The following is a 22,662-nucleotide window of genomic DNA, read 5'->3' as shown; positions in this document are numbered from 1 at the left end:
CGATGCAGCTAGTCCCTTAGAACGTCCGCTGAACAAAACAAAGAGCTGCTCCGTCTGTCTGAAGACGGTTTAGTGCGACACATAAGCTCTTAATGCCCTGACCGGGCAAAGGAAGCAGACAGAGAAATCACCTGAGCCCTGAACGGTGTGTTGAGGGATTTAGGAACATATCCGTGCTTTGGTTTGAGTATGACCTTCAGGTCATTTGGCCCAAATTCCATGCACGTTGTGCCTACTGAGAGCGCTTGCAAGTCCCCTACGCACTTCACAGAAGCGAGAGCCAGAAGAAATGCTGTTTTGAAAGACAAGTGTTTGATGTCTATTGACTGTATTGGCTCGAATGGGGGCCCCTTCATGGCTTCCAGAACCGTAGAAAGGTCCCAAATGGGAACTGAGGGGGGTCTGGGAGGATTTAACTTCTTAGCTCCTCTAAGGAAGCGGATGACCAGATTGTTTCTCCCCAGTGACTGCCCAAGCGTTGGTTTAGCAAACGCCGCTATCGCCACCACATAAACCTTGAGTGTGGAAGGGGTTCTACCCTTGTCCAGTAGCTCTTGTAGGAAGGAGAGAACCTCTGTCACTCCACAGTCTGTGGGTGATATACCACGAGCTGTGCACCAGCTAGAAAACACAGACCATTTTGAGGAATAGAGCCGTCTAGTAGACGAAGCCCTAGCCTGCATGATCGTGTTCAACACTCCCACTGGGAGGTTAGCGGGTACCCATTGATGGCCCACGCATGTAGGGACCACAGCTCTGGGCAAGGATGCCAGATCGAGCCCTTGGCCTGAGAGGGGAGGTCCTTCCTCACTGGTATTGGCCATGGGGCAGTGCTTGTCAGCTGCATCAGAACTGGGAACCAAGCCTGGTTCTTCCAGAACGGAACCACTAGTAGCACTGAGCATCCGTTTTCCCTGATTCACTCTAATACCTGAGGCAGGAGCGCCACTGGGGGAAAAGCATAGAGTGGGCAGCGGGGCCAGACGTGGGCCAGCACATCCCTGCTCTTGGAGAAAAACTCTGGACAGTGAGCATTTCCTTAACCTGTTAAGCTGCAACCCCACTTTTGAAAAATCCCAAGAAATGACATACCCAAACTGAAACAGATACAGTTCATGAACCCTTTGTACTAAAAGCACAAGTATGATCTCATTTGAAAGCTGACACCTGGCAGTTTATTGTAATGTAGAATTAATTATTGTCATAATGACAAAAATTGTTATAAATAGCTTCAAAGTTTTGTAAAGTTATTAGAAATTATTTTTTATGAAACATCCTCATGAAAATAAAATTGAAGTTGGCCCTGGAGCAATCTAGAAATGCACTACAGCTAATGCCACATGTCTAAACATTTTATGTTTAAAATCTTAAGATAATAAGTCCAAAACTCTGTATTTAGTGAAATGTTTTTCAAGACCATGTCATGTGACTTTATTTTGATTTGATGCTAAAATGCTACTGATATTTATTGTCATCTTCTTACCATCTATGCAGTATATTGTCTTTATTGTTTTGTGGTGCAAACGAGCCCCATTCAGTCTCAGTCTCCCCCTGCACACATTCACACTTCTCCAGCCTGGTTATGGCTGTAAATATTCATTTCTTTTGTCTGCATTATAGTTACTAACGACTGGCTATTCACATGCTATTCATATGGTTTCAGTCACTAATTTCTTTTCTCAAAGTTCACCCTTACATTCTAAACTGTTTTAAATGCATTTCTTGAATAAAGAAACATTTCAATAAGCATTCAAAAAATAATAAAAATATAACTTCTAGGTGGCAGGTGCACCTAGGGCTAGCTAGCATGTTAGCTTAGCACACCATCAAAACACGACAATTTATGAGATTAAAACCATGTTTGTGCTTATAAACTTACTTTATAAAGCAAATCGAGTATTTTAAATAATTTTCTGTGATCTAATTTGGCTTCAGATAAAAAAATCAGACAGAAAATATACTATTGTATACTGTTCTGCACAATGATAGTCTATATAGATTAGCATTACATTATAAATATAATCTATTATTATGGAAATACCTGGCATGGATTGAAAAACACAGGTAACTCAAATATCATAGCAAACATGTTTATTGTCTTCAAAACGACTGTATCTCCATGTTACAGCCATAGTTACAGCGCGATCTGTTGTTAGCTGTGTGTGTGTTCGAGGCTTCCTGGATTGTCACATGATTATGGCACTTCTTCATGTTCTAATACTGTGCACAGGGCGGCGAGGGCGCCCTCAGGCTATTGGTATGAATTGAAAACACATTAACAGAGTATGCAAACGCTCATAATGATTACATCGACGCATTTGGGTATAAATTCAATAAATATTATTCCTGTCTATAGAAATCTGATGTAAACCTATGAGAGTATATCAATATTTCTCCAAATCTGCACATTTTTTAGCTAAAAGCCCGGAAGGACGTTGTTTTGTGTATCGCTGTCATGACGACGGCACGGGAGTTTTTTTATGAATGAAAGCGGCTGACGCGCATAATTCATATCAAAGGTATCGACTCATTTTTTCATTTCATAACTCCTGACACAAATTAAGAAATAACTGTCGCTATAAGTTTCTCAGAATACAATAGTGGTCAAATTCTGAAACTTGAGTCTTATATCTTTGTAATGATGTATAGTTTGTCAAGGTATAACATTAAATCTGATAGTAACTTTGAACTATTTATAAAAAAAAACGCTTCAGTGCGCCCGCGCTCTGGCAACGGTTAACAGGTTAAAACGCAAACAGGTCTATCTTTGCTCTGCCGAAAGTTTTCCACAGCAGCTGGACTGTCTGTGGGTGTAGGGACCATTCTCCTGCCGGAACATTGTTTCTGGACAGTCTGTCTGGTCCCAAGTTCAGATGGCCTGGCATGTGCACTGCTCTCAGCGAGCGCAGATTGTGCTGAGCCCAAACCAGGAGGCGTTCCGTCAGCCTGTACAGGTTTCGGGATCTGATACCTTCCTGGTGATTTATATAGAACACCACCGACATGTTGTCCGAACGGACCAAGACGTGGTGTCCTTTTATTTGGGGACAAAAGCGCCTCAGCGCGTTGTCGACTGCCATCATTTCCAGGCAGTTTATGTGTAGGAGCTTTTCCCGTTCTGACCACTGGCCGAAGAACGGTCTGCCCTCGAGCAGCGCTCCCCATCCCGAGGTGGAAGCGTCCGTAGACATCACCTTCACACTCGAGGAAGTCCCCAGGCTTACACCTGACCGGTACCAGTCGGTCACTTTCCAAGATTTCAGGGCTGCGACGCATCCCTGAGTGATCTTGAGGCGAAAAAGACCAGAGGTCCAAGCTCGCCGTGGTACTCGCGCTTTTAGCCAGAACTGCAGCGGGCGCATGCGAAGCAGAACCAGCTGGAGCACTGATGATGCTGAGGCCATGAGACCCAGCATTTTCTGAAACCTTCAGAGCGGGACTATAGTGCCGCGGCGGAAGGATTTCGTCATGCGCTGGATGTCCAGCCTGCGCTGTGGCGATAGCTGTGCTGTCATAGACAGCCAGTCCAGTTCCAAGCCCAGAAAAGAAAATCTCTGACTGGGAGACAGTGAACTCTTGGCCCACTTGACCTTGAGACCTAGATTCTCGAGATGTTCAAGTAAAATGGTCCTGTGTTCTATGAGCTCTGATTGTGATCGAGCTAGAATCAGCCAATCGTCCAGGTAGTTCAAAACTCGCATGCCCCGGAGTTTCAGGGGTGCGAGCACTGCGTCCATGCACATCGTGATTGTACGGGGTGCTAGGGACAAGCCGAACGGCAGGATTGTGTACTGATAAGCCTGGCCCTCGAAGGCAAATCTCAAGAAACGCCTGTGACGTGACGCTATTTGTATTTGGAAATACACGTCCTTCAGATCTATTGACATAAACCAGTCCCCCTGGCAAATTTGCGTGAGGATTTTCCTGGTTGTGAGCATTCTGAACCGGCGTTTTGAAAGCACTCTGTTCAGCTGTCTTAGATCTAGAATGGGTCTGAGACCCCCGTCTTTTTTCGGTTCCAGAAAATATCTGCTGTAAAGACCCCCTTCGCTCTGAGCTTGAGATAAAGGCTCTATGGCCCCTTTGCTTAACAGTTTCGCTATTTCGGCTCGAAGTAGATGTGCTACTTCCTCTTTCACCGTAGTTTCGATTTGCGCCACATAACGGTGGGGACGTCGAGCGAACTGTAGCGAATAGCCTCTTTCTGTGATGTTTAGCACCCATTCTGATACCCCAGGGAGCTTTGCCCATGCACTTGCACGAATAGCTAGGGGTTGAATTAAAACTGGGCTTTGGTCGCATCATGGTGGCGACTGGAGAGCTTCGGTGTGCTGAAACACAAACATCGCACTTGTAGCGTTCGAGGCGGGGGGCACGCTGATCACAGCGGGCAGCCTGCCCGTGCTCGACTCTCTTACAGCGGGTTGCCGAGGGAGAGCGAGCGGGGGGAGCCCCGTAGGGCTTGTCATGTCCGTGAGTGAATGTGGGCGCGGGACAGCGGGCACATTTACTGCACTGAAAACACCGTCGGCGTGACCTGACTGCATGTGTGTTGGTTTCGTTTTTACAGAAACCGTGGGACATGCAGTGTGTAGTGGTTGTGAGCAGTGGGTCATGGGCACGTTCACTACATTTAATGCACAATCAACCTGAGTCGATTCACATGTGCAAGCCCCGGAATGAGGCGGGCTGTGCTTGTGTGTAGGAATGAGCTCTGGGCTGTGGGCATTTTTACTACACTCGTAACACCATCGGCCGTGGCTGTTTCGAGGCTGAGGGCACGCTGATCACAGCGGGCAGCCTGCCTGCGTTGACTCTCGTATGGCGGTTTGCTGAGAGAGAGCGAGCAGGGGGAACCCCGTGGGGCTTGTCATGTCTGTGAGTGAATGTGGGCGCGGGACAGCGGGCACATTTACTACACTGAAACACCGTCGGCTTGAGCTGACTGTATGTGTGTTGGTTTCGTTTTTACAGAAACCGTGAGGCACTACATTTAATGCACAATCGGCGTGAGTCGATTTTATGTGTGCGAGCCCTTGAATATGGCGAGCTGTGCGTAGGAATTTTTGCTACACTCATAACACCATCGGCCTTGGCCGGAATACCAGAAAATACACTCTTTATGGGATTTATCTGGGTCGCCGTAGAAACGGCGTTTGTGTGCAGGCAAACGGGCTGAGGAACCGGCTTGTTTTCTGCAAAATACACTGGAACAGTCGCATTTTCTGGAACTGAAACGAGCGAGAAGTTTTGGTGGAAGTCTGGTCGCGACGAGACTTGAACACCGTCGTCACGTTTTGCGTCGCCGTTTGTTTGCAGGCGTGCATGTATTATAACAGGCTTGTTTACTGCAATATTTATATTTCCAGTCGCCTGAACTTAGAGGGGACTGAGAAATGTGTGAGAATGGATGTTGGTCCGGCCTCAGAGGGACTAAAACACTCTTTTCTCCTATAGCCGGAGAGCGACACACGCAAACGGGGCGCGAGGGCGGGATAGCTTTCCTGTAACGTAAGGAAAAACTAGCCCGCAACCGTCCGCTTCTGATATCCTTTGTGAACGGCGCAGTTTGCGCGGCACAAGCAAAGGGAGAGAGAGAGAGCGGGAAGAGGGGCGAGTAGCCAGAGAGCGTCATGTTTTTCGTCGGTGTTTGTTTGCAGGCGTGCGGTCCCCGTCGCTGAGTGTGGCTCGGCATGAGCCACAGGAAAGGGGCATCTTGAAAAAGACGCCCTGCTCTTTTAATGCAATGAGAGTGTGTGTCGCGGTGGTGTGTGATAGAGATAACGCCGGATTGCGCAGCAGGAACGGCGACTGAAGGCGGCGCGGCCAGCGGCTTCAGATGCAGTGGCTCGTCCCGCTGAAAGGCTTTCTCAGACGGCACGGCTTCTTCTCCGGATCCAGCGATGCGTGTGCTTCGCTTGAAGATAATTTGATTTGTCCGATCAGCTCTGGTTCGAGCATAGTTGCTCCACAACAGATCAAGTCCAGACCGAACTTCCCAACCTCAAATGTTGTGGGCGGGGCTAAGTTCGGCTGGCATCCAGGCTACAGTGTAATGGTTACTCTAGAGACGCATTTAGAGAGTTTGTTAGTAAGCCCACGAAAGCAAGCTTAACCATTTCACCATTATTGTTAGGACAATGGACTGTATCAATGTTTTCTGTCTGTAGGTTAGCCTAAATATGGTGTGTTTTTAAGTTATAAATTGCACTGGTGGAAATGCTGAATATTTAAGCTAGATTTAATTTTAAGTATACTTTAGTTAAAAATTAGCTGTGGTGATTTAAAAACATGATCCATGTATATTCATTGTATTCTGCATGGAAGTGGATGGCATTTGCAAAATAGCTTTGTCTCAAGACAGTAATGATATAATTTTTAATAGTAACTACAAAGATGCTCAAAACTAAAGCTAGGATGAACCATAGGTAGTACATCAAGGCTAGTTACACTATTAATGTTTGCACTGTGTACCTGTGTATTCTGTGTGTGCAGGTTAGCTGTTCTGAAGCTAACTGGATTAGCTGACTGCAAAAAATCATGGGAAAGCATCAGCAAACTGGAAGCACTCTTTTGTGGAAATGAAAACAAAACCATTGGTACTCATCCTAAATGAATGAACTGTTCAAAATGACTGTATTGCAAATAACATGTAGCATCCCTTACGGAACAAAATTATATGGGAATATACTGCAAAATATAATGTGATATATTACATAATAAATTCCTGTATATGGGAAACTAGTGCTTATATTTTTCAATATACTGCAATATATGCATGGACCATGTATGGCTATATATTAATGATTATAAAATATTTATAAATGAAGCCAAAAGTATAGCATTACATGTAATATTCACAAAGTTTTATCCTTTAATGTGTACATACATTCACATATGGGAACATGTATGTGCAATATATGTTCACACACACACACACACACACACACACACACACACACACACACACACACATTCATGGAATGAGTTTTCTAGTACAGATTTCTAGTTCCCAGCATGCTTTGCTTCTTACTGTTAAAGGAGAGCAAATGTTCAAATTAAGTGTTATTTAATGTGTTCTGCTCAATATTAATATAGGGCTGAGATCTGTTAAAGGAGAACTTAATTTGCTGAAGAGTAGAGCCTGTGGTCCGGTTGATGATTGGCCATAGGCCATAGATTAGTACATGCAGGTGTGCTTGTGCTTCTGTTAATTAGCTTGAAAATATGAAAAACTTATAATGTAAATAATTTAAAAATATATAAGAAATATATTACATTCTATATTTCTCTCTCTCTATATATATGTGTGTGTGTGTGTGTGTGTAAGTTGAATGAGTAATTATTAATATATCTGCAATATATTACACATGCAGTACCATATCTAATCACATACATCTATATATTATGAAGTGTATTACTGAATATAAAGTTACATACATTATGATATTATAAGTAAATATATTGTCCGATGTTTTTCAATATATGAAAAGCAGCACTTCTTTATGTTTTATTCAATACATTATAATATATTAACACACTATATTATTCTCTGTATTTTCAAATACAGTGAGGAAAATAAGTATTTGAACACCCTGCTATTTTGCAAGTTCTCCCACTTAGAAATCATGGAGGGGTCTGAAATTGTCATCGTAGGTGCATGTCCACTGTGAGAGACATAATCTAATAAAAAAAAATCCAGAAATCACAATGTATGATATTTTAACTATTTATTTGTATGATACAGCTGCAAATAAGTATTTGAACACCTGAGAAAATCAATGTTAATATTTGGTACAGTAGCCTTTGTTTGCAATTACAGAGGTCAAACGTTTCCTGTAGTTTTTCACCAGGTTTGCACACACTGCAGGAGGGATTTTGGCCCACTCCTCCACACAGATCTTCTCTAGATCAGTCAGGTTTCTGGGCTGTCGCTGAGAAACATGGAGTTTGAGCTCCCTCCAAAGATTCTCTATTGGGTTTAGGTCTGGAGACTGGCTAGGCCACGCCAGAACCTTGATATGCTTCTTACAGAGCCACTCCTTGGTTATCCTGGCTGTGTGCTTCGGGTCATTGTCATGTTGGAAGACCCAGCCTCGACCCATCTTCAATGCTCTAACTGAGGGAAGGCAATACATGGCCCCGGTCATCCTCTCCTTAATACAGTGCAGTCGCCCTGTCCCATGTGCAGCAAAACACACCCAAAGCATGATGCTACCACCCCCATGCTTCACAGTAGGGATGGTGTTCTTGGGATGGTACTCATCATTCTTCTTCCTCCAAACACGTTTAGTGGAATTATGACCAAAAAGTTCTATTTTGGTCTCATCTGACCACATGACTTTCTCCCATGACTCCTCTGGATCATCCAAATGGTCATTGGCAAACTTAAGACGGGCCTTGACATGTGCTGGTTTAAGCAGGGGAACCTTCCGTGCCATGCATGATTTCAAACCATGACGTCTTAGTGTATTACCAACAGTAACCTTGGAAACGGTGGTCCCAGCTCTTTTCAGGTCATTGACCAGCTCCTCCCGTGTAGTTCTGGGCTGATTTCTCACCTTTCTTAGGATCATTGAGACCCCACGAGGTGAGATCTTGCATGGAGCCCCAGTCCGAGAGAGATTGACAGTCATGTTTAGCTTCTTCCATTTTCTAATGATTGCTCCAACAGTGGACCTTTTTTCACCAAGCTGCTTGGCAATTTCCCCGTAGCCCTTTCCAGTCTTGTGGAGGTGTACAATTTTGTCTCTAGTGTCTTTGGACAGCTCTTTGGTCTTGGCCATGTTAGTAGTTGGATTCTTACTGATTGTATGGGGTGGACAGGTGTCTTTATGCAGCTAACGACCTCAAACAGGTGCATCTAATTTAGGATAATAAATGGAGTGGAGGTGGACATTTTAAAGGTAGACTAACAGGTCTTTGAGGGTCAGAATTCTAGCTGATAGACAGGTGTTCAAATACTTATTTGCAGCTGTATCATACAAATAAATAGTTAAAAAAATCATACATTGTGATTTCTGAATTTTTTTTTTAGATTATGTCTCTCACAGTGGACATGCACCTACAATGACAATTTCAGACCCCTCCATGATTTCTAAGTGGGAGAACGTGCAAAATAGCAGGGTGTTCAAATACTTGTTTTCCTCACTGTATACTGTTAAACCATTTAATATATTGATAATTCATATATTTGAAATATATTTTCATTCCGTAAGGGATATGTTCTGACACAGCATGCTTTGCAGAATACTGTCAGGAGCACTGGGATGAGGACGAGTTCTTTGGCTACCAGTTTCTGAATGGCCTCAATCCCATGATGATCCAGCGCTGCTCAACTCTGCCTGAGAATTTCCCCATCACAGATGACATGGTCAAAGACACCCTAAGAGGGAGCAGCTTGGAGCAGGAGATAAAGGTACGCTGCTTGCTACTGGCAATGATTTGGAATGACTGGGTCTGGTTTGCTTTGATTTTGCCTAATTTCCTGGGTTTCTTCATTATTTGGTGTGATCTACCCCCATACCCAGAAAGGAAACATCTTCCTGTCTGACTATAACATGTTGGACGGGCTGGTGGGGAATGTTGTCAGTGGCAGGCAGCAGTATCTCACAGCTCCCCTGGTCCTGCTGTACTGCAACCCTTATGGCATGATGCTGCCCATCGCCATTCAGGTGCGTATCTTGCATCCGAAGTGCAGAAATCCACAGGTTATGAATAAAACCTCGGCTCTTTGAGGGAGAACACAAGATTTCACGCTGTATGGGGACATCGCTCCTTGAGCATGTAGAGGGATTAGAATTGGCTTCAGCTGGGAAATGCTCAAGAAGCGATATCCCAGGGTGACGTCGAAGTGCTTTGACCGAAACAGAACAGAACTACATGGTTAGTCTTTATTAAATTAAATACAGATGAATAAATCTTGAAAGATGAGGTAAATAACCGAATTATTACAAATAAAAAAAGAAAAGTTGATATATAATGTACAACTGATGAGTAGGCAAACATGTCTGAATGATTAAACATTAAATAAACCTTTTTTTTAAGATGTCAATGTCTTTAAAAATAATTACCCAGATTCCCTCAGAAACCCCCAGAAAAATTCACGGATGGTCAAATTTAATGTGCACAGTTAAGGCAAAAGCCCAGCAAAGACAATCCCATCTTCCTCCCAACGGATTCAATGGCCGACTGGAAACTGGCCAAGATCTTCGTCCGAAACGCAGAGTTTGGCGTTCACGAGGTCAACTTTCATCTGCTGAGGACTCACCTTCTGGCGGAGGTGTTCACCGTGGCCACGTTGCGCAGTCTTCCCTCTTCACATCCTCTCCACAAGGTATTGAATCTGTCGCCCATGAGTTGGTTTGACGTGTGAACGGCGAGGGCTCATAGAACAACAGGGGCGTGTTCCAGACATGCCACATCCACAGAGAAAGACAGAGAGAGAGAGAATTATAGAGAGTTAAATAATATATGTTACTTCTATACTATTTGACGGCAGGGGAGTTTTTCAGCTGTAGTCTGTGGTCACAGCTGTTTATTTTCAGGGTTCCCACGGGTCATGGAATTTCTGGAATGTCATAGATTTTAAAAAGTCTATTCCAGACATTGAAAGTCAGGGAATTTTATATATTTTTTGTCCAAGTCATGGAATATCAGGGAATTTAGTTTGTTGCTTTAAATTTTAGTTTCCATTTATCAAAATGTAATTTTTCTATACCGATTTTTTTATTGCACTGTTTCACACATCTTTCTGTATTGTTGTGCTTAGGCTATTTTGAGCGCCATATTTATTCCCTTCCCGCTCAATTGGAAATCACTTAGTTAATAGGTACAGGTGACTGCATTCGACTAAGGCAAACATGCCAGGAAAATGTAAATTTCAAGAGCTTTGGCTACAAAATGAACAATTAAAAGACTGGGTGTTAAAAGTAGACGACAGAAAAGCTAAATGTAAAGTTTGTAAAACTACTATTGAGCTATCAAATATGGGTGAGGGTGCACTTCGGAGCCACACAAACAGCAAGAAGCATGCTACTCGTATGAAGCCGACAGGAGCATCATCTTCGGCCCAAGTGCCCATCACTGTTCTACTGCAGCCTCCCCATATAGCTCCAAGAGAACCGCAATCAGCTAATGAAGCCGCTCCCACCCCTAGCAGTGACGGCAGTGTGTGAGACACAGTGGAGCACATCTCAGCTTAACACCAGCAAAGACCCTGGAGGCTGAAATCTTGTGGTGCCTTACCCCCAATTTCCACCAGATGCGTAACTGCGTGACAGCTCCGTGTTCCGTCGTCCGTCAATACCTACCAGGTCCGGAGTTGTTGCGGAACAGCTGCGGCCATGACTGACAGCTGAAGTCACGAGGACCCACGAGATCTCGCTAATTCACGTATGATCGCGCGATATGTAGTTTCTATAAACAGAACGTTATGACGAATGGTATATTATGACGTTTTCAAGGTGTAGTGTAGGGAAATATGATCCGCCATGATCACGGTGTATTTTATTTTGAAAATTAACCGGATCTTTTATTTTGTTTTGTTCTGTTTTTTTGCTCGACTTCCTGTCCTGCGCACTCTGCCCTGTAGTGCTGCGGAGCTCTCCGGCATCCGGCAAAAATAGAAGCTCTGCGTATCTGCTCCGGAGGGCTGCGGATCGCCGGAGTCGGAACGCAGCTGTACCCCATTCAGTGGAAATACACTCATTGACTTTAATGGAAACTTATTGACTCCGCCGCCGTGCCGGAGCCGTAACGCAGCCGGTGGAAATTGGGGGTTAAGCTTACTGAGTCCCACTGGTCATACAAGTCATCAGAACAAAGTGGTATGTAGCTATAATGTTAGCTAGCTAGGGCTGGGCGATAAAACGATAACGATATGTATCGCGATAGACACGTAATCAATATCAATAAAAAATGCGTTCGATAAAACGTTCGATAATTTTTTTTTTTTTTTTTCGTTGGAAGAAACCAGCAAAGCAAGTTTGACTGCATGAACAAAGGCACTCACTCTCTAGTAACTAGATAAAACAGGATAAGTCAGCTCGCCTGACTTAAAGTCTGACCGTAGTCAGACCAATGTCGTCTGCAGATTATGCAAGACCGTCGTCAGTTTCTCTGTTATTCGCGTGCTGGTGCGTTCTAGCGTGTGCGTTTCTCAGCGCATACATGTGAAGCTCACATGCACTAAAAGCCTGTCTACCAGCGCCTGAATACTAAGTTATCTTTCGAGTCTTATTTTGCTAATACTGTTATATACACACAAGGTTTACATAAACTAGTCGGATATGTCTAAAGTGAAAGCAAACTTGAGAAAATTGAAAGAAAATCTGCTTGTCAAATGCGTGTATAATAGGCGCGTCGCGCGCAGCTCTTAAAGAGACAGTAGTAATAGTAAACACGCTGCCGCTTGTCCTTAAAGGGATAGTTCACCCAAAAATAAAAATTATCTCATTATTTACGCACTCTAATGTTGTTCCAAACCTGTATTAATTGCCTTCTAATATTTTCTAATATTTTCTAATATTAATATTTTGAAGAATGTGGGTATCCAAACAGTAGCTGGTCCCCATTGACTTCCATAGGAGAAAAATATACTATGGAAGTCACTGGGGTACATCAACTGTTTGGTTACCCACATTCTTCCAAATAACTTTTATTTTCAACAGAAGAAAGAAACTTATTCGAGTTTAAAACAACGTGAGAGAGTAAATTATGAAAATTAGAATTTTTAGGAGAACTATCCCTTTAATGTTAATAAAACAACAAAATGTAAAGAGAAAATCACACACTGCTCTTGACTAATAACTTTATTAATAGCTTTAAGTATCAATGTATAATTTATAGAAAATAGAAAGAAATAGATTTATAGAATTTATAGAAAGAAATCGTAATATTATATTTTTGCCATATCGCCCACCCCTTTATAAAGCATTTCTTACGTATTCTTTCATTTTGCACCTTAATGTTAAGAGATAATTGTTAAGTGTTCATTGTGATTTTAGACTTTTGAGTTTTCCATGGTCGTGTTGACATTTCTGCCTTTATAACTGATGGGATTATAATCAGAGGTAGGTTAAGTTTAAAATAAAAAATCTTTAAATGTAATATATTTGTCTCCTGGACTGGTCCTTATTTTAAATATGTTATAAAAAAATTCAATAATTATCGATATCGACCGATATGAAACACTTATATCGTGATACAGTTTTCAGCCATATCGCCCAGCCCTATAGCTAGCTAACTGTTAGTTATAATTAAAGATTATTTTTAAAGTGTAACGTTTAGCCTAGGTTAGGCAGCATAAGTGATCGCTGACAGAATTGAAAATGTTGCTAATTAGGTTGCAAGCTAATTACTGTTAACTCTTGACAAATTCTTAGCCTATGCAACCAGTATTTCGCCATGTTTTTAAACTCTGATTACTGTAAATTAATCGTTATTTAATGTTTTAATCAATGTTTTATTAATGATACAAAAGGCCCTTGAAATTAAATGAGGCAATTCAATCTAGCTTCCAGTCCAGCTTTGTTTGGGAATTTAGCACCATGTCCTAAACAGATGCAACGTGACAACACGCAATAAAATACATTTTCCATGTTAATCATTTGTCCTAACCTGCCGCGACATGACAAAAGATTCTATTTTTGAAATGGTTTCTATATTTCTGGGATTTTGCAGCTGATAGTTGTCAATTGTGCATTTCAGTTTGAACGTTCTTGTTTCCATTTTTTTTCAAAATCTGAGGTAAATTATCCATTGTTGCTCTCATAGTGGCAATCAAAGTCTCCCAAAATGATATTCAAGCTCAGACCATTTTAAGCTCAAACAAGTGCATTTCATTACAAAGATTGTATCAGTCACTGATTATGTATTTTAAATAATGTTTAATGGTTTAATTTTGTTTAATTCCGTTTGGTTTTCGTGTTTAGCTGTGAACAGAGCCCACGCGCGGTTATGATTGATTTTGTAGCTTTGTCTCGTCAGGTTAGGACAAGGTAAACTACAAAATAATAATAATAATTATAAAAGGGTCACGGTAAGCAGCCTTTTCAGTGCACACGACATTAGGATACGACTGTCGCATTTCGCCCCCTAGTGGCAGTAGCACATAATTTTTAAATTGATCATGCGTAGCCCTTACCTTCAATAATTTACCATGGTAGAATTAATAAATCAATATATGCACATTAGATACCAACATACCAAAAACTACCAACATTACTTCTGAAGGACAAATATTATGGGTTTTCCAGGACTTAAATAATTCATATTTATCAAATAATTATTTCAGACCTACACTACCAGTCAAAAGTTTTCGGACAGTAAGATTTTTAAGTGTTCTTGTCTTAGGACAACTTTGATGCACTTTTTTGATCCACTTCAAATGTTGACTACTGTATATTTAAACAGAAAACAGTTATTTTAAATAGTAAAAATATTTCAAAATTGTACTGTTTTTGCTGTACTTTGGATCAAATAAATGCAGGCTTGGGGAGTGTCTTCTTTAAAAAATATAAAAAAACCTTACTGTCCAAAACTTTTGACTGGTAGTGTAAATAATCATCCATAACCATTTTACAGAAATAGCCTAGTGTTTACAGAACAACATTTTAATGAAAACATCAGTTTTTAAACTTTACACTCATAGCTTTGATCTTAATACATCACATCCAGTCGGTTGGTTGCATACGGTGTAGTCATTCAAGTTCAAATATTAATGTATCCACGGCTCAAATCAGATCTGAAAATTCCACATCTGCAGATGGATGGCACCTCACACAGCCCCCTTGTGACTCTTCATAGGAAATGAATGACTTCTGATCTATCGGACATCGTTTGTCATGTGAAAAGGCAGCTAAGTTTGCGGTATTCTAGTCGTGGTGTAGTATAATACTGTGTATTAAGCCGCACTAACTTTAGACCTAGTATACAATTAGGATTATAATGGTTCAATATTACATTTGAATTTATTCATAGGGTTGTGGTTTTAAATTCATATTATGAGTAGGCTATATTTGGGGCATATATGGTAAATTACAGTGTTGCACTTTTTCCTTATACAAACTGAACTTGAACGAGATGTCAATAACGTGTTAACTAAATGTGGGTAGCTGTGGCCTACATATTTTGCACGGGGCATTTAAAAAAGTTGCAGATGCCTCAAATTGGAATGTAGACCAGTTCTTAAGTAATGCTTATTGGCTACTGAAAGATTCCCCTGCCCGAAGAGAGGATTATGCTAAAGCTGTTGGACAAATATCTCCTCTTATGCCACTAAAATTCTGTAAAACAAGATGGGTAGAGAATGTCCCAGTTACAGAGAGAATGATCAATATATTGACAGACTTGAAGAAATATGTGAATGAGGTAGAGGCAGGCAAATTCCAGCACCCTGGAACTAAATCCTATACTACTGTCAAAGAAGGTTGCAGAGACCCACTGTTGCCTGCAAAGTTGGCCTTTCACTTGTCATTTTCAAAAGAGGTTGCACCTTTCTTGATTCTATATAAAACAGACAGACCTATGAATCCTTTTCTGGCTGCTGATCTTTCTAATGTTATCAGGTCAGTTATGGATCGTTTTATCAAGCATGCTGTGATGGCTAATGCAAACACAGTATCAAAATTGATGTCATTAGTTGTCACAGACAAAACCAATCTCATTCATGCAAATAAAGTTAATGTGGGGTTCTCTGCAGACAAAATGCTGAAGGAACTGGTGTCGTCACAGAAGATTAGTGAAAAGAGAGAGTTGGAGTTCAGGATGGATTGCAGAAAGTGCTTAATGACGCTTGCAGGGAAATTTCGAGAAAAATCTCCACTAAAGTACACTCTTGTGCGCAACATGGATTGCCTAGATCCAAGGAGGATGGCAAGCAATAAAGATTCATCATGCAGCAACAAGTTGAAAAGCATCCTCAAACTGCTCACTGAGGCCAAACGAGTAGATGAAAATGATTGCGATGATATTCTCAAACAGTACAGGAAGTTCATCAATGAGACTGTGCCCAAGAGAATGGCAGACTTCACTGACTTCAATCCTGTCACAGGTCGGGTAGATACACTACTCTCTGAAACAATGGCAGGAAAAAAAGTGCACGAAAAACTGTGGAATGTTGTGGCACTCCTCTTAATGCTCTCACATGGAAATGCAACAGTGGAGCGAGGTTTTTCGGTCAACAGACAAATCGAGGTTGAAAACATGAAGGAAAGCACTTACAGTGCACAGCGTCTTGTGTGTGATCATTTGAGGTCAGTGGGGGGATTTGATAACTTTGTGGTAAATAAGGCCATACTTCAGTCTGCATCCTCAGCAAGACAGCGATACATCTTTCATCTTGAGGAACAGAAAAAACTTAAAGGAGCAGAAAAACTAAACATGAAAAGGAAAACTCTCTCTGATGAGATTGATGAGCTGAAGAAAAAGAGAGCACGCCTCCAGAAGGATGCCTCAGCCATGGAGCAATCTGCTGATGACCTTGCATTAAAGGCAGAAAGTGTAGGCAATCTTATATTCATTGCTCAGTCAAACAGTCTAAGACAGTCTGCAAAAACTAAATGTGAAGAAATAAAAAGACTGAATGATGAACTTGATGACAAACAGAAAATCCTTCAGAGCATTTAACCCCTGAAAGAGTAGAAACCATAAATTTATTTCTGTAGAAATTGTACAGAAAAATATCAATGCATTTAACGTGTAAAAAAAAAGAAGAAAAAAGAAAAGTTATGTTTGTGTGTTTAACTTAGAATTATACTAAAAACATCTGTGAACAAGTAAATAAAGTTTGAAATTGGTTGGATTTAAAACACTGTCTGTGGCTGTTTTTGTCTGCTCGGTGCTCCGCAAAACAGCGGCCTGTTTTGCCGTTCATTATAGGTCATGGAAATTCATCTTTTTAGTCAGTGAAAGTCAGGGAAAAGTCAGGGAATTTGACATTTGGTTTAGAGAGGGAACCCATAACCTCAGAGATGTAGCTTTGTGAAAAAGCCTGCCCTTCCATTATTTGCCTTTTGGAGAGCGGGGCTGAGATATCTAAAGCCTGTGGTCACAGACTACCCAGAACATTAGGTACAAGTAATGTCTTACTCAAACCCATTCACCTCCCTTTTACCATTTTCTCAACAAACTGAATTATTCTGTAATTCATGTAAGAATAACTGGAATGGAACATAGGGAGTCACCTACAAAAGCAGGCTTGCAGGTACAGGTACAGGTACAGGTACACACACGCAGGTGCAATAACGCATGCACTCACAGACAAGAAATTAAAATTCATTCTTTATTCATATATTTTTATCTTCAAAGAATGTGAAGGCAGTGAATGCAAATCTCTTACTTACTTTTCCTTCTGTAGCTCCTCTTTCCCCATATGCGATACACGCTCCAGATCAACATCATGGCCCGGAAGCAACTGATATCCAAGGATGGGGCCATTAGCAAGGTATCTATATGTCATGGTTAAAGAGCACTAAAGGTTCAGTCTTCAATTATAATCCAATACACTGTTGAATTCAGTTCACTATCCTATGTACCTGCAAACATATCTTGTAAGATTGGTACAAAAAAAATACATTAATGGCTCTTAAATGTTTTCTGTGATGACTGACTTCTTGAACAGTAGATTGCTAAAGATTGCTAGTAAAAGATTGCTAGATTGCCTTTAGATTGCTAGATTTGTGGTGACAGAACTTTGTTATACAGTAGCTTTTGACCTAACTTTAGGTCATGTCTTCTCTCCATTACTGATACCACTCTTAGTATGCAGGAGTAGGTGGAAAGTCATTGGTGAAGTTGCTGAAGCGCGCTACTGCCTCCCTGACCTACAGCGCCCTCTGTCTTCCCGATAACATCTCTGAGAGAGGCCTGGAGACTGTGCCCCAATACTACTACAGAGATGACGGGATGAAACTGTGGGATATCATCAACAAGTATGACTACCAGGGGAGCTTAGTCTTGTGTTTTATTGATAGGCATTATGCTTTCTACTCTCTCACTCTCTCTCTCGCTCTCTGTGTGTGGGTGGGTGTGTGTCATAATACATCCAGTTTTTAGGGCTGAACTAATACATCCTGGTGCAATTTCTGATTCATATTTCAACAAATACAGTGTCAATTATACAGGTTCATGGGTGTAGTCAGTAAGCACATGCTGCTCATGTACTGTGTTGTAAGTCGCTTTGAATACATTCCTGCTTAAGAAATAAATGCAAAGCAAATCTTCAAAAAAAGTAAAGCTGTAAATATGTAAACCTGGAAAACCTCTGACTGTGAGTTTGCTTACAGGTTTGTTGCAGCTTTCTTTTCACACTACTATCAACATGATGCAGACGTGCAGAAGGACACAGAGCTGCAGCGTTGGATCCGTAAGATATTCACCAATGGCTTCCTGGGAAGAGATTCCTCAGGTCTGTTATCAGTCCGTTATCAGGGCTGTTGCAGTTGAAGATGCTGCAAGTGTGATTTCTGGTGGAATAAATAAAGTGTCAAGACCAATGAGTATGCATTTCCAACGAAATTGTTGCCATATTAGGACATTTAATCCAACTAAGGTTTCCTTTCTTTTGTGTGTGTGTGTTCAGATTAGTATTTGCACAGCATACGATATATAGAATCATTGATAGAATAGATAGATAGAATAGATGGAAAATCTATTGGAAAATCTATAATTTTTGATATTTGCTTTGAGGCACAACCTCTTTTGTAAACCCCACTGTAATTCACTGTTTTATGGAAAATAATTGAACCAGGTCAATAGTCAAAGTTAGTTTGGTTTATAGCCCCAATTTCCATTTCTGTGTGTGTGTGTGTGTGTGTGTGTGTGTGTGTGTGTGTGTGTGTGTGTGTGTGTGTGTGTGTGTGAGAGAGTGAGTGAGTGTGTGTGAGTGAGTGAGTGAGTGAGTCTGTGCATGTATAAATATCCTAAACTGAGTTCCTCACAGAAACAGCCTTTAATTCTTCTTCCCAGGAATACCATCATCTTTTCAGACATTGAAAGAGCTTATCAAGTTTGTCACCATGGTGATCTTCACTGCATCAGCCCAACATGCCGCTGTAAACAGTGGACAGGTCAGTTCGTACAAGTCAATTCACTTCCAATCACACAGAGCCAATAAAGCTGCAGTCCGTGATCCTAATCTCATACACTTTTCCTCAAATCCAGCAAATTAATCCACACATTCCTCTAGCTGTACGTTCAGTGTCTCGTGTTCATGTGTTTTGATTCATGTGTATAGTTCTGTTCTAGTGTTTTGCGGTCTGTGAGTTAAGCCGAGCGCACACCTGTGCGATTTTGGCCACGATTTGGCCGTCTGAGAGAAATTTAGCAAATCCTAAAATATTCCTCTGATCCTTGGCTAAAATCTGAAGTCTTTGATCGTTAGTTTGACATATGACTGCTGCGATCACATTTTACCACCAACGGAATTCTGGCAATGTCAGAAGATTTGAATCTCAGTCCTGCAGTGTGACCTCTCCTACGACGACCGTCAAATTGTCTTTGTTTTTCAAGACAAGCCATGACTAAAATTAACGTTTTCTTCCATCATTTCAATCCTGCGTGTAACGCAGCTCACTGTCACCGAACGCGTCATTGATTGATGTAAAACTCCTGACGATTTTTCTTGCATTTGTACGTTTTTAACACGTCTTGACTGTCATACAGTCTGATATTTATGACAACTGAGAGCTTACAGTGTCAAGTCACCTTTATTTATATAGCACTTTTTACAATACAGATTGTATCAAAGCAGCTTCACTGTGATAACATGAAAACAATACAACAAAGTTTGTTTCTAGAAGAAAATTGCATCATCGTCCACCCTAAATAAGGCAGATTAATAATATCGTTGAATATTAAATGTCCCCAACTAAGCAAGCCAAAAGCCAAGGCAACAGTGGCAAGGAACCAAAACTCCATCAGGGCAGAATGGAGAAAAAAACCTTGGGAGAACCCAGGCTCAGTCGCTCAGTTCTCCTCTGGCCAACGAGCGAACAGTGTATGATTATAATCCAGGCAGCATTACAGGTCAGAGGTCAAATTGGTCATGTCAATGAGGCCTTCACAGGGCTGATGAGGCTGGCACTTCAGGAATGCGTCATGGTTGGGTCCAGGTGCAGATCCACAATCTGATCTGGATACACCTCCACCTGGTCCACCTCACTTCAGTAAACAGGGAGAGACTGGTTGACACTTCAGCACTGCGTTGTCATCGGGTCCAGGCGAAGGTCCTTCATCAGATCAGGATACGGCCTGGATCCGGCGGACTGCGGTAAACCTCGGTATAAACAGAGAGACTAATATTAGCGTAGATGCCATTCTTCTTATGATGTAACGAGTACATCAGGATTTATGGGAAGTGTTCCCGGTTCCGGCTGGCCTAATCTATGCAGCCTAACATTGAATTATAGAAGTCTATAATGTATTATGTGAATGCTAGGTCAAAGAGATGTGTGTTTAATCTAGCTTTGAACTGACAGAGTGTGTCTGCTTGCCGGACAATGTTAGGAAGATTGTTCCAAAGTTTTGGTGCTAAATAGAAGAAGGATCTACCGCCAGCAGTCGATTTGGATATTCTAGGTATTATCAACTGGCCGGAATTTTGAGATCGCAATAGACGTGAAGGACTATAATGCGTTAAGAGCTCGCTCAAGTACTGCGGAGCTAAACCATTTAGTGCAGGGATAGACAATTCCGGTCCTGGAGGGCCACTGTCCTGCAGAGTTTAGCTTCAGCCCTGATAAAAACTCACCTGCCTGTATCTATTTAGTAATCCTGAAAACACTGATTGCCTTGTTCAGGTGTGTTTAATTAGGGTTGGAGCTAAACTCTGCAGGACAGTGGCCCTCCAGGACCGGAGTTGTCTATCCCTGATTTAGTGCTTTGTAAGTAATCAGCAATATTTTAAAATTGATGCGAAGTTTAATAGGGAGCCAGTGCAGTGTTGACAGAACCAGGCTAATATGGTCATACTTCCTGGTTCTGGTAAGAACTCGAGCTGCTGCGTTTTGAACTAGCTGTAGTTTGTTTATTAAGTCAAGTCAAGTCAAGTTTATTTATATAGCGCTTTTCACAACATAGGTTGTATCAAAGCAGCTTCACAGTAATAAATTAAAACAATACATCAATGTTTGTTTCTAGTGGAACGTCCACGTTTGGTAATGCTGATCAATAGTATCGTTGATTGATTAATTAAATTAAATATCCCCAAATATTCCCCACTGAGCAAGCCAAAGGCAACAGTGGCAAGGAACCGAAAAACTCCATCAGGTGACCTAATGCAGAAAAAAAACTTGGGAGAACCCAGGCTCAGTCGGGGGCCAGTTCTCCTCTGGCGTTTATGAACTAGAGGTCGGATTTAACTGTAAGATTAAAAGTATTATATGAATGCCTGGCTGAAGAGATGCGTCTTTAATCTAGTTTTAAACTGGGAGAGCATGCAGGGCAACCACCCAGTAGAGCATTACAATAATCTAGCCTTGAGGTCATGAACGCATGAACTAATTGTTCCGCATTTGTCAATGAGAGCATATGACGTAATTTAGATATATTTTTAAGATGGAAGAATGCGGTTTTACAGATGCTAGACACGTGACTTTCAAATGAAAGATTGAAACTTTCCAGTGTGACATGGCTTACAGCGAGGATCATGTTCGTACAGTCTGACAAGCAACTTCTTCTTCTTGCTTATTTATGGCGGTTGGCATACAACTTTTAGGTGCATTACCACCACCTGCTAGTTAGGAGTGTGGGTCAATTATATATATATAATTCTATCTTATCTATCGTTCTTTCGAACTAATATATCTTTCTTTTTAACTAATCCATCTTTCTTTCTTTCGAACTAATATATCTTTCTTTCTTTCATTCTAACTAATCTTTCTTTCTAACTAATCCATCTTACTTTCTAACTAATCCATCTTTCTAACTAATCTATCTATTTATCCTTCTATCTTATCTATCTTTCTTTCTAACTAATCCATCTTTCGTTCTAACTAATCTATCTTTCTTTTTTAACCCTCTGAGGTCGACAAACGCGCCGGCCCGTTTTGCTGGATTTTCTTCACATAGTAGTACAATAAACTTAAATTTCTCCGTCATTTATGGTCATACAGAAAAAAGAAATATGAAAAAATAATCTGTGATATTTCTACTTTTGTATGTGTCCACTTACAATCGAATCAAAACATTGTGCTTTTGTAAAATAAAGAAAATAAACAGGGTGTGCGTTCTGCCTCTCCGTCGCGGTGAACTTTTTTTTCTTGAGCACGTCTATAAACTGAAACAAAACTCAGCGAATACTTGTCACACATTTATGAGCCATATACCTTTATAATCATTTAAGTGTGTACTTTTAAATGATCGGACTCAAACTGAAAACAAATATTCTCTGTTCAAGTAATTTGTATAAAACCAACAAGATGTCCAGCTTCTCACGCACTTGCTAATTATTTTTAATTTGACCACGCCCACACGCGCAAAAGAGATTCACATGCAAATCTCCACATGGAACGCGATCGCGCCACTCATTACCTCAAAAAACAAAACACCACACTTTACAAGTCTCTGCTTTTCGTCGAGTTTGAAAGACGTGCCGTGAGCTTACATTGGCTTTACCTCAGAAGAAGAAGAACGCGATTTGAAGACAAGAAAGATGTAAGG

General features: G+C 41.2%; 1 protein-coding gene across 1 annotated transcript in view; it reads left to right on the top strand.

Annotated features, from left to right (window-relative positions):
• Window positions 1–4,303: 4,303 nt before the first annotated feature.
• Window positions 4,304–22,662, top strand: part of LOC307156963 (hydroperoxide isomerase ALOXE3-like) — a gene marked incomplete at both ends in the record, with an annotated part of 41,771 nt that continues 23,412 nt past the window's right edge. Inside the window, 10 exons of the mRNA XM_079868693.1 lie at window positions 4,304–4,326; window positions 6,496–6,599; window positions 9,249–9,418; window positions 9,531–9,674; window positions 10,133–10,336; window positions 17,360–17,446; window positions 17,764–17,933; window positions 18,288–18,409; window positions 18,970–19,070; window positions 19,249–19,261. Of these exons, the coding sequence (XP_079724819.1) occupies window positions 4,304–4,326; window positions 6,496–6,599; window positions 9,249–9,418; window positions 9,531–9,674; window positions 10,133–10,336; window positions 17,360–17,446; window positions 17,764–17,933; window positions 18,288–18,409; window positions 18,970–19,070; window positions 19,249–19,261 (1,138 nt within the window). The remainder of the gene's footprint in view (window positions 4,327–6,495; window positions 6,600–9,248; window positions 9,419–9,530; window positions 9,675–10,132; window positions 10,337–17,359; window positions 17,447–17,763; window positions 17,934–18,287; window positions 18,410–18,969; window positions 19,071–19,248; window positions 19,262–22,662) is intronic.

The sequence above is a fragment of the Squalius cephalus genome (assembly GCF_949319135.1).
Source record: "Squalius cephalus genome assembly, chromosome: 4".
Classification (NCBI taxonomy): domain Eukaryota; kingdom Metazoa; phylum Chordata; class Actinopteri; order Cypriniformes; family Leuciscidae; genus Squalius; species Squalius cephalus.
Note: the sequence above shows the minus strand (reverse complement) of the source record. Positions and strands in the feature narration are given on the sequence as shown.